This window comes from Coloeus monedula (assembly GCF_965178545.1).
Source record: "Coloeus monedula genome assembly, chromosome: 10".
Lineage (NCBI taxonomy): Eukaryota > Metazoa > Chordata > Aves > Passeriformes > Corvidae > Coloeus > Coloeus monedula.
In genome coordinates this window covers 13,535,427-13,555,000 of record NC_138790.1, presented here as the reverse complement: position 1 = coordinate 13,555,000, position 19,574 = coordinate 13,535,427, and the positions used below count along the sequence as shown (strand labels likewise).

At 36.1% G+C, this 19,574-nt stretch overlaps 1 protein-coding gene across 4 annotated transcripts in view; it reads left to right on the top strand.

The window, feature by feature from the left end:
- The window catches only part of DLG1 (discs large MAGUK scaffold protein 1), a gene marked incomplete at its 5' end in the record, with an annotated part of 83,264 nt that overhangs the window by 25,378 nt on the left and 38,312 nt on the right, over nt 1-19,574 (top strand). For all 4 annotated transcript variants that reach the window (XM_082288382.1, XM_082288380.1, XM_082288381.1 and 1 more), the window contains 8 exons: nt 1,535-1,588; nt 4,018-4,068; nt 5,106-5,230; nt 6,294-6,463; nt 6,976-7,112; nt 9,059-9,203; nt 16,796-16,922; nt 18,697-18,853. In XM_082288382.1, coding sequence (XP_082144508.1) covers nt 1,535-1,588; nt 4,018-4,068; nt 5,106-5,230; nt 6,294-6,463; nt 6,976-7,112; nt 9,059-9,203; nt 16,796-16,922; nt 18,697-18,853 — 966 coding nt within the window. The remainder of the gene's footprint in view (nt 1-1,534; nt 1,589-4,017; nt 4,069-5,105; nt 5,231-6,293; nt 6,464-6,975; nt 7,113-9,058; nt 9,204-16,795; nt 16,923-18,696; nt 18,854-19,574) is intronic.

Below are 19,574 nucleotides of genomic sequence, written 5' to 3'. Positions count from 1 at the left end.
AATAAGAAGCCGAAAAGGAAATTTAACTTAATGGTAGAAAATGGTTGTGAGGAATAGTGTTGTTTTGACAGAGATTTTTATTGTGACATTAATAACTAGTGCTTAATAGCTTTACTGCATGAAGTGTACCCATGCTTCTATTGAGGGAATTGCTGGGTGAGAAAGGCTTTTGATGGCATTTTGACAGTCATATGTGTCATCCTTTTTGTTTCCTTTTACTTTTAATTGTCTGCTCTGTTAACTTGTGTAGATCCCACCTGATTTTAGTACTTACTAAATGACACAGGCTTAATTTCTGACACTTGATAGCAGATTGATGGCTCCTATGTAATGATGGTAGATTATTCATATCAGCCTTTTGAAAGGCACTTCTGAGTCATCACTTCCTAGATTTGGGAGTTTTTAAAAATCACAAAATCTTCAGAAGTATGTTGCTGTCATAGTAATGAAACAAAAATGCAGAATATGAATAGGTTAGTGCAATGAGTTTAATACTTGCTTCTTTTGCAGCCTCTTAAACTATCCCTAAATTTATTTACACACACACACATACCTAGGGGATTAAAAAATGCCTTAAATGTCTTAAATTTAAAGAGAATGTATTTTTATATGTATTAAAACCCTCTCAGATTCATTAAAGCAATAAGGAGATTAACTTTGTTTAGTGCCACTGAACTTAATAATCAGCAGTATTTGGAGTCTGCACACTCTTTGTTTCTTTTATGTTCTTAGAGCAGGCTAGATGCTGCCTATTTTAAAGGCAGATAATTGATGGATAAATCAGTAATCTCTTTTTTTGGAAATATTTTAGAGAAATCCCATCAGTTCCTATGGATTTTCTTTCAGTTGAACCACATTTTTCACAGAAAAATTTTCAGTGGTGTGAGAGACTAGAAGCGTAAACTTACTCTACTGGTTCCTAAATTGTAAAAATGCTAATATTGTTTCAGATTTCTGTGGCAATAATCTGACTGCTTATGTCCTGTTAATCCTTAGCAATTTTCTGATGGAAGCATGTGGTGCTGTGTGGTAAATCAATGTTTGCTGTGGGTTTGCTTTTGCAAGTCAGTTTTGTAGGTCCTTTCTTCCTTAAGTTGCATTCTGCAGGTTTCCATTTTGCAGCTTGCAAAGGGGGGTGGTGACTGTTCCTGATGGGAAGAAACGGAAATCAAATCCACCAAAAATTGTTTTTGAGATACTGACTGGTAAAACAACCTCTGTGTATCATACCACAAGTACTAGGGTAATTGGCATCATGTCAAATGGTAGCATTACTCAGGTTTTCTTTTGAAAAACAAGACAATAAATGTCAGAACTTAGATATTAAATATGGTCTCAGACTTCCCTAACAGTGTGGTTTTGTGTTAGGGAAGCAGTTTGCTCAGGATAGTAACAAGTGTTTCAGGAGGTCAATTTTGAGATTCTCAAGGTGAGGCTGCCTTTTAACAGAACTCTGAGAAAGTCAGCAAGTTAAATATTGTAAAATTACCATTAATATTGCATTTTCTTATGCTGTGTAATTTTTTTTTTAAAGGCAAATCCCCCTCCAGTGCTGGTGAATACAGATTCTTTGGAGACTTCCACATATGTAAGTCTACACTTGCTTTCAATTATAACTTTAAATCATGTTTTATGTACGTAGTTGTGTAGGCCTGTTTTTGCTGTTTAATAAAACCTATTTTATGTCTCTGATGGTGCTTGATTTTGTCAGCTCTCATGACAGTTATTTAAACTCCTTAAATTGCTGTTTCATGGAAAAAAAAGGTTGCAGATTGCAGGTGGGAATTTTTGTGTACCAATGTGTGACAGTACAAAACACAATTGTTTGAGGTTCCAGAGGTTCAGTGTTCAGAGAGCAATCTGTCCAACTGTGCAGGCAGCTGCTTTAATATTTAATATGCCATTTCCATTGCACTTCTCATAAAAGCATTTCTTCATGCAGTGGCTATACTTAAGGTTTTAGTATTCTAAAAGTTCATAAAAATTAGTTGGTTCTGTTTGAAACATTAAGGTAATAAGTGTAGTTATGTGGAGGCTGAGATTTTCGTTTGTCATGCATAATTATGACATTTATATAGAAAATCCTTCATTCAGGGGAAGACCCTGCAAATAAAGCTTAGCTTAGTGGGTCTGAGATCCCTTTAAAACTTGGAAAAGATAGACTAGGTCAATGATTTTTATCATGGGATATATCCTTGCTACTGTTTCTACTAATGTTTGGTTTGTTAGATAAATAAATTCAGAGGTAATTTTTCAAAAAAAGAGGGAGTCTATAGAGCTGAGCTAAAGGAGAAGATAAAAATGATGGAGGTTTTTGTTTGCTCCTGTTTATCTAGATGATATTTTTAATTGGATTACAGAGTTTTGTACATGGAAATAAGAGACTGCTTAAATATATTAGGATCAGCTTTTTTTTTGTCTAATGGCAATGAATAGGGAAATTATTAATCATCCTTGTTATTTATTTAATAAAAAAAAAGAAAAGACCATTGCACACTGATCAATCATCATGAACCTTTTGCAGGTACTGTAATGCTGGATGACTGCTTCAGTTAGCACATGTTGTTATTCCTGTAGATAATAGCTCAAGGACTAAGCTACCATAAAACTTCTTGATCACAGTGTCTTCTTTTGTGTTGGTGTAGCAATAGATTCAGTTTCAGGTATTCAGAAGGTCAGGACCTCATCCCTTTTTAATAGAGAAATATCATGTGTTAAAACCACCTTATCTTTTCCACTGAGCAAACTACTAAGGACATAATCATTTTTGAGGTACTTTGCAAAGATGATAATCTGTTATGTGTGGAATGGATATGGCTCCTATTGTATTAAGGGGAGATATAATTAGAGAGTGAGGGATAAATGAGCTTGATGTTAGCCTGCAAAAGTCATGGCATCACCAGCTTTTGGAGCATTTAAATATGTTAAATAAACATAGGAGAAAGGAAGTAGCTTGATCTTAATTTTTTGGGGGATGAATTAAATTTCCTTTTTAAATTCTCTGCTAGGAAATGGTCAGATTTTAAAATGCTTTCTTCTAAGCATGTTTTTTACCTTTAGCATGTTAAGAGTACAAAGTCTATCAGATACTCTGTATCTTAAGGATAGACCAGGTCCTTTGTAAAATAATAGTATAAATGTTACTTCTTACCTTGTTAAATAGTTCATCCTAAAAGGCTAGAAATAGGTAATTGTCTGTAGCTGCTGCAGGCAGCTGTGGAGGAAAGAATTTGAGTTCTAAGATAGGTCAGTAATGGGAAAAATAAAGCTTACTCTTGAATATTAAATATGAATAAGAATTTGTTATTTAATTGATTTTTCTTAGTTTTGATATTTGTTGCTTCTGGTATTTGATTCTGTCCTACTTCTGTAGGTAGCAAAGAATGTGGGTATCCTTACTAACCTGAGGATGTCAAGGCTTCTTTCTAGGATTTTGCTTTTTCATCAAGATATAAAATATTCTTCTAAACTCTTCTTCTCTTTTTGCCCCTGTTTTAAATTGTTGAACTTTAGTATGTATGTAACATGATATAAACAGTTGTTAAATTTTACTTTGGAAGGGTCTTACGCATTTCTTATGAGAAGGTGGTGTAAAGCATCAGTCTTTGATTTTCTCTGCTCAGTGTGGAACAACAATTGGCAAATGCTGCTCTATTCTTCCTTCCAATTCTTCTCTACCCCACATTCTCTTTATTTTTTCTCAGTTTCAAGTTCCTGTATAGCCTGAGGAACATCTGAGTATCTCAAGAGCATTTTTCTTTCTGGCAATCAGAAGCAGAGGACTTGTGCCCTACAGTAGTTGTGTAGAACAGTCTGTTCTCTGAACTGGCAACTTTTAAACTCGTACAAAAAGATTGTCTGATTCATAAATACAGAGTAGTGTGAAAATCACATGTCCCCTCTGACCTCAGTGGTCACTGTGAATTAGCTGAGATTTGATGGGAGTGAACTGCCAAGCAAACTGTGTCATGGAAAGTATAAGATTCTCTGTAAGTTTCACTTTTCTGTTTTTTATAGGTTAATGGCACAGATGCAGATTACGAGTATGAAGAAATTACTCTTGAAAGGGTAACATGCTAAATGTCGTTCTGTACTCTGTTTGAAATGGGATTTATGATACTTTAATATGAAAAATAGCAATCCAAACCAATTTTTACTCTTTTTTTTTTTGTTTTAGGTAGATTATTTAACCTGAAGAAAAAAAGTACATTCAATTGCTAAGCAGGAATTGAAAGTTTATTAATATCCTTGATCATTGAGAGTAAAATGGGAGGAATGATCTCCTCTAAGACATCCTGCATTTAATGCTGCTACCCAGACTTGTAGAGACTAACAACACAGATTCTGATTTCATCTGTATTGCTATTTTTTTCATAGGCTTTTACTTATATACCATTGAGTTTTATATTGAGATTATGTGACACTTGTCACATGCATTTCTTTGTTAGGTTTTCTACATTGAGTTCTAGCTCAGTTCACTTGAGATGCACTGCTAACAAAAAGACAGAAAGAAATTATTGTATCTAATACCTGTGCAGTTTTGGTGGTTTCTGAGAGGGTGAAGAGGTCTTGCAGTTGATGGTAAGGGCAAGCAATCCTTGAAGAGAAACATATCAGTCTGAATCTCTGCATCTGTGGGGATATATTAGAGGTAGGACACAAGCTATTTAAAGGCTTCTCTGGGAAAAAGAATATGCCACTAATAATTTAATGAGGAGCAAATATTTGTATGAATAACCTCAAATATCTAGCACATTAGAGATAGAAGATTTTATGTAGTTTATTGTAGGAACCCAGAGTGCAGAGAATATTTCTCTGCACTCTGGGTTCCTACAGTTTATCAAGTTCAATGAGAAAGCTGTGGGGCTGGAAATGTATCTCTTAGTTATACAGTGACTTATGTTCTCCTTACATATATTTAAGATGTAATTATACTTATTTTCATAGAAATAAGTTATATATGTAGCATACTGCTTAAACTGTCTTTTATTATTTTTGTTATCAGTGAAAATTATGTAGATCTGGTTCTACAGTGAATCAAATACACCAGAATATCTTTTCCCCAGAAAAGAAATGTATAAATCTTTTTTCCCTTCTATCTTTAGGGAAATTCAGGACTTGGCTTTAGCATTGCAGGTGGTACAGACAACCCACATATTGGGGATGATGCAAGTATTTTCATTACAAAAATTATAGCCGGGGGTGCAGCTGCCCAGGATGGAAGATTACGGTAGGGTGAATTTCTGTGTTGGGTTGCTAAGTGCTGTTATTGTATTTTAAACAGTGGATAGAAAATTTTCTGTTACTTTTAACAGTTTTATCATCCTGCATTAGATGTTAAATAGGGTTTCCTTACAGAAGTGTTTTTTAAATAATGAAGAATGTTTGAGTGGTCCAATATGTGTCTCCCAAAGTAATAATATTGACAGTTTAGGGAAATTAGGTGAACTTTTTCTATTGTGTGGTATAAATTTATTATACCATATGTTTCACAGTCCTTAATTTGAGAAAATGCTTAGACAGGTAGAATAGGTAACTCTTAGAGATAGTTGAGTTTAATAACAACCCTTTTTTATGCTTGGTAATAATTCAGTGTCTTAATTTTTCAGGTACCCATCCACATTGATTGTAGGACTGTCTTTTTTTCTCTTGTGTCACCAAAAACTTGCCCCATCATTTCCTGTGCAAATACCTGAATGTATTATGGGTTTTAGTCCTAATGAGGTTATTTCAAGGCTTCATTTTAGCTTGTTGGCCATTGTCAGAGGTACATCTGGCAGGACATGGTGACAGGTGGGCCTGGCATTGCACTCAGTGTAATGAGGACTCAGTGTTAGTGCAGCAACATGTTAAATGGACTGGAAGGCCAGCACTTAATCTGCTTGTGTAAAGCAAGATTGACTTGTTCCTATCATGGCTTAAAAACGGTGCATTTTCATTGTGTGCCTTCAAGGCTTTGATTTTTTAAATTCTGTTTTATAGCTGTAAACAAAAGGTAATTTTTACAAACATCGGATCAAAACACTGTCTAAATGAGGAACATGTAATATGGTGCCCTCTTCAGCTGTGAACTAAATATTCCTCTTAAATGCTTTCTAGTGATCCTTGATTTATTTTCAAGCAATAATAATTAATTTTAGAGCGTTGTCTTGAATGAGTAGAATTTTGAAAAAATATCTTCGTATTTTAATGTTTTAACATGTATGTTAGTGTATTCTTGATAAAATATTGGGCTCCTAATGTGTGCACTCTGCTATAGCACAACAGCTGAGCATGACTGTTGCTGTCTGCAGGGTTAATGATTGTATCCTACGAGTAAATGAGGTGGATGTTCGGGATGTGACACACAGCAAAGCAGTGGAAGCATTGAAAGAAGCGGGATCAATCGTACGATTGTATGTCAAAAGAAGAAAACCAGTCACAGAAAAAATAGTGGAAATCAAACTTGTGAAAGGCCCCAAAGGTATGCTGGAAATATAAAGCTTCTGTTTCATAAGGATAGGATTGAAAGTGTTCTTGCAGAATGCGGTGTTTTCTTTTAAATGGTAAAAATGTGTCTGATTATATCTAGTAATTTTTAAGTACATTAAAAATTGGAGTAAAATAATTCATTGGATTACCTAAAAAGGATCTTTGAGAGATTAAAAATAATTTAGGGAAAGTACTTTCTGGGAAAAAGTTCTATAAATATCAGCGGAGGTGCTATAGCTCTGCTGTGCCCATACTTCACAAGGCATGAAGTAAATTGTCTAGCTTTTGGTTTTCAGAACTTGTGTACAGGTTATGTCTTTTCTAGAACTTTATTTTTTTAGAAAATTATTCAAGTTCACTTGAAAAGGCATCAGAATTGCTTCAGCCAGAGCCTGATATTATATATATTTACGTGTGATACAAGGATTGTTATTATTTGTGTAAGAATTTGAATACAATGAATGCAATAAAGGTTTCTTGAGTAATGCCTTTATCTTCAAGCAGGTCTTGGTTTCAGTATTGCTGGTGGTGTAGGAAATCAGCATATACCTGGGGACAACAGCATTTATGTAACCAAAATCATCGAAGGTGGGGCAGCACATAAAGATGGCAAACTTCAGATTGGAGACAAACTTTTAGCTGTAAGTAAGAGCTGCATTTTCTTAATGGCCATTCACTTTTAGGCTCAAGAGGGGTATGATTCAATTTGTGGCTAAGCTGCCTGGAAATCAGTGATAAAATTAAATCTGCATCATTCAACGCCATCTCATCAGAAAATCTGAAATCTATTCCTCAGCCCAATGTTCCATGCAAAACCTGTATGAATCAGCATGTTTATTTCTGAGGCCTGCTATTATTTTCTGGGATCTGAGTGACAGCATTTTAAACAAACATACAATGGGATTGTTTCTCTTCTCAAAAGAGAAGAATGGAATGGAACTCCTTGTACTGGTGGCTAGCCAGCCTTTAGTAAAACTGCTGCTTATATTGCATTTCAGTGTTTGTAATGCTTTTGAATGGCATTTTTATTTTTTCAAAAGCTTAAAATAGCTTCAAAGTTGAATTTTTCTATGCACGAAGTAAAAATAACTTTCAACTTTCTTAAATTCAGTCCAGAAATTTGTTGTCCAGATAGAAAAATGAGAGCCACAGCCAGAAATTTCTGAATGTATTTCTGCATTGTTAACTCTAGTAAGGTTAATTGCTCTACACTCCTTCCTCTACCACTATTTCCTTATGTAAGAGCCCTGGGTACATCTGTACTCACAGTACAAAACAGCAGAACATGTATTCTACTGCTCTTCCAACAGTGAAAATGAACTCTAAATGTTTAGTGCAGAGTCTTCCATCTGTAAAAAGACTTTTTGGGTAATTTTGTCGCTTAAAACACAGAGCTAGGGAATATGAAGGTACTTAAATAATACTGGGATTATCCCTTTATGTGAAGAATCCTACTTCTTTTTAAATATTAGGAATGAGATCTTGGTGTTACAATGCATGGTTCTGTGGAATCAGCTCAAGACAGGAACAGATCCTTACCTGAGAACTGGGAGGAAAAAACAGAGAAATATGCTTACAATATTAGCTGCACAGTAAATATTCGTCTTCATATGCCATGCGAGTTCACAAACCTAAAGGTCCAACTGCTTGATGATAATGCTCTTCATATTTCATGGTTTTAAGATTTACAATCTTCATTATAGGAAGTATTTTTATTTATAGGACTTCTCAGAATGCAAGAGCACTGGAAAACTTCCTTCTAATGGTGAATTGCATTCCAGTGTTGTAATTTGTCACCTATACAAAAAATTTCCATGCTAACTTGCTTCTGTCATAAATTATAGGGAAGGCTTAAAGGAAGTTTTGTTATAAGTTCCAAACTTTTGTGACCAATTACTTTGTCCAGCATTACTTTATCCATTAAAAACATTTGGCTGATAAAATTAAATAAAAGAGTTTTAGATCAATATCAGGTACTGTTTCAGAGATACAAGGAGCATGGGCAGTTTGCTACTGGATATACTAAATACCGTGTCCTAGTTGGTGGTAGCTGTAATCATTCCCTCAGTTCATTAACTCAAGAAAGAAGTAAAATGTCATCTGTGATATCTTCACTATGAGGGTGGTGAAGCATTGGAACAGATTGCCAGAGAAGTTGTGGGTATCCCATCCCTGGAAGTGTTCAAGGCCAGGCTGGATGAGGCTCTGAGCAACGTGGTCTAGTGTGTGGTATCCTCACGAGATGGTCTCTGAGGTCCCTTTCACCCAGACCATTCTATGATCTTCTGATTAGCTGAATTTCACTTAGTCAAAGCTTTAGTCACTAAGGTAGAGATACACACCCATATATTGCAGAATGTAACTTTCTCTGTGTTTAGGTTGCACTACAATTACCAAATACTGCAAAATGACTTTTTAGTCTTCAGGAGTGGTAGGAATTAAAATCTATTTATGTAACCAATTATGTCCATGGCACATGAATCCTAATAAAGACTCTCAGTGCCAGTGCTCCAACAGCTTTCAGTGAGTGTCCTATGAAAACAGTACATTTTTCTGTGTTGAGAATTTGGGTTTTTTTTCTCTTTAGGTGAACAGTGTTTGCTTAGAAGAAGTTACTCATGAAGAAGCAGTGACTGCCTTAAAAAACACGTCTGACTTTGTTTATCTGAAGGTTGCAAAACCCACCAGCATGTTCATGAATGACAGCTATGCCCCTCCTGACATCACAAACTGTAAGTTCATCTTATCTTTCTGATTTAATTAATTTTCCCTTAAGGCTTTAACATATTTCATTTTTAGTATTTTAACTGTTTCAAGGTTTTAAAAATTATATGGGGCAAAAATCTGACATATGTTGATAAATGAGGAAAATTATATGCTGTACAGAACAACATCCTATAGCTTGTATCTCGAAAAGACAGCAACAGTGGGGCTCCAGGTGTGTTTTTGTGACTTTCATGGCCCAGTCCTAGAGGCTGTGTTGCTCATCACTTGCTGATGAGTACAAGCAGAGAGAACAAGTGCCTCATGCTCTTGGGGGCTGTGAAGAATAGCAAGCAATGCACTGTGAGGATGTTCAGTATCCTGTAAACTAAGCAAAAGACAATACTGTTTCAGCTAGAGGATAGTGATGCTCTGACATTTTTCCTGTTTTCCTGGTTTATCAGGAGCTTGCATACACTTGAATAAACTGACCTGGGAGGATGGGAAGTTCTTGCTCTGGTGCCTGTCTGTGAATATGCTAAAAAATTCCATGTTAACTTACTTGAAATCTGACTTCAGTTTTGACTTAATTGTTGACAATTCAAATAGAAAAAAAAGTATTCAAAAGTAGTTACAAGAATTTCTTGTTGACATAAGGGTACTACTGACAAGAGTATTTTCAAAGTCACACATACAAATCCAGAAAGTTCAGGGTTGAACTACAATGTAAAGAAATATTTGAGTTGAGTATACTTCGAGACGGTTTATTATCATTTAGTGGCTGGAGAAAGGGAAGAGAATGATATGACTGTGTCTTCCCAAGACTAAACAGACTGACTTTTCTGGATGACCAGTTTTACTCATGTTGTCACATGAAATGGTGAGTTATTTTAGGTATTGCTTTGTTTCCTGCCATTAGATATGTGTAATTGATATGTAGCACTGATCTGTTTAGATACTACTTCATATGAAAAAAAGGAGCACTTTGGGACTGGAAGATGTAATTGAAAACAGTATGTAAAGAACAGCAAACAAAAGTGCAGTGCAACAGAGGACTGAAGTGTACCTTATAAGCCCATCATTTATTGGCAATAGCTATAGTATCTTAATATCTATTTGTAAGCTTATTGAATTACAATTTGGAGGTAATTAGGTTTTATCTCCACTGTGTTATTAGAAGGATGCTCTTGAAGGCTCCATTCTTTGACATACCTAATTTTCAGCCTCCACTGATTCTTCCGCAGTGTTCTACTCATAGATATTATGGTTAAAGAGCAGCCATTTTCCCTTACTGTATCAAGTTTGTTCAATAACCTTTCCCACTGTTTCCTTGGAAAGTAGGCTTCCTTTTCTCTTTGCCTATAACTGATCTTTTCATATATTTCACCTTGAATTCATATGTTTTGAGGCAGAGAAATCTGATTTGTACATAGTGTTCCTGGTAGTGTTGCAGTAATGCAGTTACACTGCTGTGGATTGGGGTGTGACAAACATTGGAGTATCTCATCTCTTACTACTGTACCCTGACTCAATCATTGGAATATTTACTTTGTTAATCTTTTGTGGGGACAAAGGCAAAACCTGTAGAAAGTTTGAGGGGAGGAAGGTAGAGAAGGAGCTGATTCCTGATAATTTGCCTAGTCCAAATAAATAATGACACTGGCAAAGTAGCCACTGGTTGTTGGACCTCTTGTCTCAAATGGTGGATTAACTGGAGACTCAGTTCATTGAAGGTAATTGCATCATAACATGGAGCCATAAGAGAGACAGTGACATCTTCAAGAATACCTTCTCACCATGGCCATTGGCTGGACAGATCAGGAAAGTTCTGTCAAGGGTAATCCCACATAACTGCCGTGAGGATGTCCACTGCCATCTTGCCTTGAGTCCTTAATTTCTCAGTGGGCATGACTCAATGTCACATCCATTACCTGGAGATTAATGGCCTGGTCACACATGCAGGCTCCTTTTGTCCCATTACCATCCTTCCTGCAGAGTTTCTCTCCATTTGCTCTCCCTCTAAGTGTGATTTGAGAGATGGTGGCATTCTGTGGAGCCCAGTATCCCATTCTTTGTGGGAAGTGTCACTTCTGTCCTTTTACTGAGAAGTGAAAAGCCAATCTCCTGACCTTGTCATGTACCTCAAGCTCCAGCAGCTGCTTCTGGGAACATTTCTCCTCCTACTCAAACATTCTGAAAAGTTTTTCTCAGATTCTGGTGTCTTGTCTGTCTGTTAGTGACCATTGACAAGGTTTGTGGGCTGTCTGTACTTTTGAGTAGATTTTCTGAGTTTCATTTCATTTAGCTACAGTTCCCTTCAGTTCTCCATCTGAAGATACTCTGTTTTTCACTGTTTCTGGTAGACCAAAGAACATTCCTCTGCAAAGTGCTGGGTTCTTTGATGAAACTTTTGTCTGTTTCTTTTCCTTATGACAGGGAAGACTTTTCTAGAAACCTAAGACTCCATGAGCTTGTGTCTCTGTTAATCAAAGTGCAGCTGGCTGTTACTGCCGCTGATGCGGAGACTGAACCTACTGCCAGAATTTTGAACACAAAGCAGACCCAAAGGTCTTGCTGAGGTGTTTAATGACTTAATTCCAGGAAATCGGTTTATTTTTTAACTCAATCTTTCACTTATAAGAAACAACTGTGTGTATCTGAGCTGCTAAATGCTATTTTTCTAATACAGGACAGAACAAAAGCTTTTCCAGTACCTCTCAGCATTTGCACATTTACAACGGAAATCTCAAAGGGAGATATCAATCTCTTCAAAGGCTCTTTCTTGCTTTATAAAGGAGTTTGATAACTTTGCAACTAGAAAGCCTCTGCTTTCTGCAAGAAGCTGCTCAATTAGATAGAACTCTTACCAAAAAATGGTGGCACCTGCATGTAGTATTTTATACTGCATTTAGCAGAGCAGTAAAGAGCTCAAGAGCTTTAGCTTAGGGATTCTGAAGAGCTTTCACCAGATGGCAGATATTAAAGAGGTATTTTCTAGGATCACTTAGATTGTGAGTCAGTGTTGAAACAGTTACCAGGCTTCTTTCTTCACCTACTCACCTGCAGCTGTTTTGAGACATGTATTTGCAATCCTCCTTCCCATTTCTGTCCATAAGAATCCTTTTGTCCAGGTTCTTAGGATTTCAGTCCTACCATAAAGAAGTAAGTCGTGCACAGAAGCTCCCTGTGAACGTGTCTATTACAAATGATGTCAAGGTAGAAACTCTGCTCTTGAGTTTATATGTAAACTGCTCACTTACAGAACCCCCTTGGGAGGGTTTTTTGTTTGCTTATTTTATTTCTGCATTTCTTTTTTTTTTTTTTAATTCTCATTTTAACAGAAACATCTAGAAGCACAGTGCACAGTATTTGGTACTGTGCAGAACATGCAATAGATTGCTCACTGTGCTAACTTGTGTAAACATGGTAGTTAATTCCTAAGATTTTGCCTCGGGAACTGGTCTTTTTCAGGTCTGCCTCACCGTGGTGATGGGGATTTAAAATGCAGAGGTGAGGATACTGAAGAACTGTTCGAGAACAAGGTTCACAAATTTCAGTGTCTAGGTTTTGTGCAAAATCTGATTTCTTTTAGAACTCCTGTAGTAAGAATATCAGCCACACAATAGTATGGCCTTGTCAGGTGGTCTGATGGCTCAAAAGAAGGGATCAAATAAGTTAGTATCTATATAGATAATTAAATCATTTGATGTTTCCTTGGGGTTAGTGCCTTAAAATCAAGGGATATTTCATCAAGAGGTTTCTGAGCTTCTGATTTATGGCAGTATTTATTGGGAAGAGTACAGATGTTGTGCCAACACTGTGCACCTGGGGCTGAAAATTGACCTCTGTCATTTGATATTTGTCAGAGTGAGTGAACAGCTTCCAGCTGCCCATGAGGGAAGTTACTGTTGAAAATCTTGTTCAAGAAGAGTTGGGGTTGTTTGAGACTAGAGATTCAGCAGAGAATGAATGTGGGAAAAGTAGCTGATGGCTGTGTGCTGTAGCTCTAGAGACTGGGATGTGTATGTGTGATGAAAGCTTGGTCACAGACCTGGAATAGTTGATTGCTATGCCTGTTTCTATTGCTTCTGTGGATTTATCTTTTAGCTCTTGGGGTGTGGATTGCCAGTCTAAAGAGTTACTTTACAGTGATCTGCATTTTCTAACTCAGGAAGAATAAAATTAGGAAAGATTGTTGTTTCTGAGCACATTGCCCTCTGAGTGCTGTTCTCCACTCTCCATCAGGCTGAAAAATGCAAACTTCCCGTACAGAAAACATGGAAATGCAACAGAAGTCCCCCACTATATTTACTGTGTGCAGAGGAACAACAGCACTGCGGGTGGGATGGTCTTGTGGCCTGAGCATTGACGGCTCAGCTGATATGTGTGGGATAATCAGAGCTATTAGCCTGCTGTGGGGGTCATATGTCAGTAGGAGTGTAAACTGCCTCCATAATCTATATGTAAAATGTGGTCATTAAATGGTTCCTGGAACAAATACCCAGTGATTTGTTCATATAAATGCTTTTAAAGTTATTCAGTTGAAATACTACTAAGAAGGTGTAGTACTTGCTGTTTAAAACACCAACATTACCTGTGAAGTGCATGTAGTAGAATATCAGAGTCAGAAAAGTGGCTAAATGGTTTTTGAGAGAGAGTACTTGCTTCCTATACAGGCCTCCTTTGAAGACATTATTAATGATGCATTTTTGACTCCTAATTAATTTCAAAGTATTTTTTCCTTTGTGTTTTTGTGCCTTGGTACAGTATTTCCACACTGCATTGAGAAATAAAATACTGGAAGGTATGGAATAATCAGTTTCTTCACTAGACATGAATCCCTTATCATTTCTTAAATGGCATAAGTACAGGAAGAGAAGAATATGTAATAACAGTAAAAGAAAATAAAGTTTTAATTTTATTTCCCATTTTAGAGATTGTACTTGTGATTGGTGTCCTCAGTTTACAGACAATAGGAAAATAATAGGAAATCTTCCATTTTTTCTTTTTGTCTAGAACTGTCTTATGTGAAGGAGAGGGTGGATTTGGAAATGGAATTTCTTCTTAAGAGTCTGACTTTTCCTGTCAAAGCAAATTGATTTTATGCATGCAATTTTCTGTTCATCCAAAAGACAGTTCCTTTATCAGTTCCATCAGTAATAATATTTACCTGGAAACAGAAGTTTAGACCTCCTTTAGGATTCAAAAAGTGATGGCTTGCCTTTTATTTCTATCATGTTCATCATGAATATTCTTCAACTATAATTTCAATCTAAAACAGTTTCAGGAAGGGCACAGGCATGGTTTCGTGCCTGAGCTCCACAGAGAGCCTCTTTGTTTCTTGTAGGTTTTCTTTCATAGCACTGAGAACACCAGCCTTGAGAAAGGACCAGACTGTTCCAAGCAAGTAGCATATGTAAAACCCTATAAAGGATGTAGCCAGTGCTGTTGTGGAACAGTCCACAGGTCTGAAATAATAAACTGTTATATTGATTGATAGCTGACTTTTAGTTACATGGTGAAAGGATAAAAAAATGTTTAAAATAAGATTATATAGTAGTTGGTGTGTATGTTTCTGAACACAGTGCAGTTAAAAGCTTTAGGAACTTGAAAAACAATCAAGGGAGAAGCACTGTACGTCAATGAACATAGAATTTGTATCTAATTACTTCCTATAAAATATGCATCATTATGGCTGCCATTGGCTTGTTAAAAGCAATTTCAAATTCATTTTGTGAAATGAGATAATTTAGTGCATGAACAGAATGTACAGAGCTGCTGTACTGTGCAACAGTTGTTCTGGTTTTTTAATCAAAACCCATTTTCCTGTAGTTGGAAAAGAGCTCATAATGTCTTGCATTTCATTTTTTGTGCTTTAGCTTTAAAATTTTCTGAGAAAAGCAAAAGAACTGTATTTATGTGTGGTTTTGTTTTAAGCAAGTAGTGTGTACAATGACGTGGAAATAATAATGGTGTATTAAAAAACATATCTTTTAACTGAAAAGCAAATATTGCAATATGGTTTGGTAATCATTGTGTAAAATCTGTTGCTGAAATTCCTGTGTGACTAAAAACCCCAAGTCCTGAAACTGACAGTTAGGTGTCCGAATCTCTTACCAGTGCACAGAAACTACATATTGTACTGGGACAGATGGAAGGCAGTGGGATCTATAAAATCCTTGCAGGGAGTAGAAGGATGAAGGTGCAATATGTGTGTGTTACTGCTGTTCTAAAAAACTGTATTAGGAATCACATATGTTGAACAGTTCCTAAATTTTAGGGAATTGTCAGATGTGAATGCTTATGTTGATAATTTGGTTTTAGCAAAAGCAGCATTCTCTTTGCTTTAGACCTCATGAAGCCAAGCAATGTGAGGGAGCTTCCATCTGTCTGTTATAGAAGGGCACCAGGTACCTCTTGTACTTCAGTTCTGAATTTTGCTGAAACCTCTTGTGTATCCAGAATTATGATTTCCAAAAATTCTGCACAGTCTCATGCAACTAACTGAGGGCTGGTGTGTCTGAATAGCACAATTATCACCCAGTGCTTTTAAACTGCTGGAGCTCTTAATAGTGGATTTTAGTGCTTGCTGAAATGCTGACAGTGTTGATCTGATGCATATGCCATGTGAAGAATTTATTGCACACAGGTTTACTAGGAATCTAGAACTACAGGCACAGTCTCGCCCAGACCTGGGTGGTTTGAAAGATGCCTATTTAGCAAATATATATTGTGTGTGTTTGTGTGTATATATATGTGTGTATATATGTATTTATAAAATCACATATATAGATAGATATCAAGAGAGTACTCTTAATAAGTTTGTATATGATTGAAACTTTTTGATAATGGTTTAAAAAGAAAAGAAAAAAAAAGGAGAATATGCAGATTGCTTCTGCAATCTGTGTCATGTATGTTCAGTTAAAGAGCTTTGGGTTTAGTGTAAATCCTCAGAGGTCAGGTACCCCATCAGATACAGAAGGTAAGAGCAAAGAGAGTCTGGCAACTTTCATAATATTGAATCTGTGAAGTGTCCCCACCCTTCATATTTAAGCCTCAAAATTTGAAGTACATACACCAGGAAAAACATTTCCAATTGTAGAACATGCTTTGTAATAGCAAACAGTGGGTATGACTGTGCCTTAATGAGCACTTAAAATTGATGTGCCTAACTTGGAAACGTCATGCACCTTCTTAATTATTTATTGAAACAATTCTCCTGGTGTTGTAGAATATTTTCCGTCAATTGTAATCATTAAGATGCTAAATTTCTTCTAGTATGTGCATTGTGGTTCAGTTAAAACTTTGCTTCAGTCAAGTTAAAGACAGCTTTAAAACAGATAAATCTCCAGACTGTCCCCATGGGCTTCAACTACCCACAGTAACTGTTTCTAAAAAAGTTTTCTTTTTTTCAAACTGAAAAATTTGCTTACTGACTTGGTGAGGAGACCTGGGAATTTGCAGACTTAAGACAGTATTTTAGAGCTATGATAGTTATAATATATCATTTGAACTGCTATAGTTCATTTTTAGAAGAGGTCACGCCTTTGTTTCAGTTCCTCCAGCCCTTTTTCTGTCTTATCCTAATGTCTTTTCTTGTTTTTCTTCCACCTCTGTGAAGCTTACTCTCAGCCAGTGGATAACCATATCACTCCATCTGCCTACCTGGGACAGTCCCTGCCCCCAGCATCACCAGGGCGATATTCACCAGTTCCCAAGGGAATGCTTGGAGATGATGAGATTACCAGGTAATGAATAACCAAATCTGAGTGTCAAATTGATTAACCAGGGAAGCTCCAAGATGTGTTTGTGGGCAAAATACTAGTGAATGCTATATTTTATTTCAAGAAATAGATGCTAGTTTTTTAACTCTTGTGAACATTGTTGTAAGGAGAAAACTAGGTATATTTATATGTATCTATACACACAGTTGATGTATCAGTCCAGGAATAGCGTTAAAAAGAGAACGCCCTGGGAATGCTGCCTGCGTTAACAGAGATTTTTAGGATGGTAGTATGAGCAGACCAGGGATTTTCTTATTTTAAAGCAAACAATGTTTGGATCCTCTCTGCCCCCACAGACAAAGGTTTGTTTTGATGGATTCTAAACCCAGAAAGACTGGAGAGCTCTTAATCCTTTCCCATTAACAGACTGTTCATTCCTTCACTGATTCAGTAGATTGCATTAATCTTTTGTTCATCATTGCTGATAAAAGGAAGCTGTTGTAATTTTGTTGCCCTTCTGTTCTGCAAGTATAGGGATGTTATACTGAGTTTTCAGTATGCTGTTGCTGAATTCTGTGTTATACCACCATCTGATATGGATAATGTCACTCAGATTCCAAGGCAGGGTCCACCCAGGATTGAAACATAAGTGGCATAATGAATTGGAGAATTGATTTTAGTGTAGTGGAAGGTAGGATATGTCTTTGTACTGATTTTTAACTGAGGGTTAGGTAGACATATAAGCCAAAATTATTCCATCCTGTTGATATCAATATGGTTTTACTGCTTTCCTTTAAAATTACTGTAAAAGGCTGGTTTTAGATTTCTTCCGATATGCAAGGGCTATTCAGAAAAATGTTTAGATTTTCTTTGAATTACCTTCTCATATTACATTCTCTCCATCCCAAAAAGAAGTTTATAAATTTTGAGTGTTGTTTTAAAAGATACTGCATCTTTCTGTTCTCTCTTCTGTTCTGTTTTTGTTAATGTATTGGTGTGATCCAGAGCAATATATATATATTTTTTTCACAATGTCATTTATTTGTAATAGAATAGTACTCTGAAAAAATGAATATAATAGTTGATAGAGGTGAAATTTAAGAATTCGACCTTAAGATGATTTAATAGCTAGTGCAAAAATTGAGTGATTTTTAAAGATTGGACTAGATGATACTTTTTGTTTTGGAAAAGAAAGCAGCTTCTTACTTTATCCTGTAAATTAATAATTAATGCCTCCAAATACTTAATGTCCATTAATTGTTCTTTAGTGCTCTCTAGTGATTTTTGAAATGCAGTGCACAGTTTCTCTGCTTTATTAGAAATGTCTTTTTCTGAGATCACTTATGCTTTACTTTTATTAGATCGAGTAGCAGGTTAGTAGATTTTTGGAAGGAGTCTTTCTGCATTAGATTTTGACTGGTCTTATCAATATTTCTTCTTTCCTCCCCTCATTCAAGTTAGGAGGGTGTCCTATGAAAGAGATTGCAACAACTTGGTTAAGTTTAACTTTTTCAATTGCAGTTGCTTCACTGAAATTGAAAATGTATTTGAGAATGTCACAACCTATACTGATGTTCTTGAACAAGATGGAAAACATTAAGTAATGACATTTAGTGCTGAACAGCATTGTAGTATAATAGGAATTTATTTATTCATACATACATACATACAGATTTGTTCAGTTCACCTAACAACAGTGAGGGGATTTTATTTTGCATCTAGAAGCTTTTCTAATTGTTTATTTTACTTTTACTCATGTCTAGTGACCGAGATTTCACATTCCTTTCTTTTCCTTCAGAGAGCCTAGAAAGGTCGTCTTACATCGAGGATCAACAGGTCTTGGTTTCAACATTGTTGGAGGAGAAGACGGAGAAGGAATTTTCATCTCTTTCATCCTTGCAGGAGGGCCAGCTGACCTGAGTGGAGAGCTTAGGAAAGGAGATCGGATAATTTCTGTAGGATTCCTTGCTTCTTTTATTTAAACAGCAAGAAAAGTTTCCCCCTCCCTGCATATTAATGCCAATTAATGAGATACAAAGAATGTTATTAACTGAGCTAAATTTGAGATAATGGAACAGATGCCAATATACTTCCAAAGTATCTTCGAGGATTTTAGTCTGCCTGTTTCTCATCTATAACCTGATTAAAATAGCACTTCGTTCTCTCAGAGGCATTCAGTGAAGACATTAACTTATCTTAGTCTGGTAGCTGAGGGCTGTGTGTGTCTAAATTGAAAGAATGCTGGTTTCAGAAATAAGCCTTCTAATGAGATGGAGACACTTGGCAGCAGTGTCTAAAACTGGGTCTTTACTTCCTGCAGTAACTGCTGAACTTCCTGTTAGTCTTACAGAGATCCATCTCATACCTCACTAAGGGCTTTTTCTATATTAGTATTGAAGGTCATATATATTTTGTGTGTTTCTTTGTGAAATTACTTAATTCATGGAGAATCATTTCTTTGGACAATTACATCGTAGTTTGGAAGTTATTTAAGAGGAATTATGTCCTTTTAACAGCTGTTACTAAAACTGATATTAAAGCACATCTTTATTTTAGTTTGAACTATGAAAAGTGCTTTTGGTCTAAAACGTGGAACACACGTTTCTGCTTCATTTTTTTTGTGATGCTATTTTTGAATCTGCTGCATTGAAAACAATGCCAGATTCACAGAGGGTG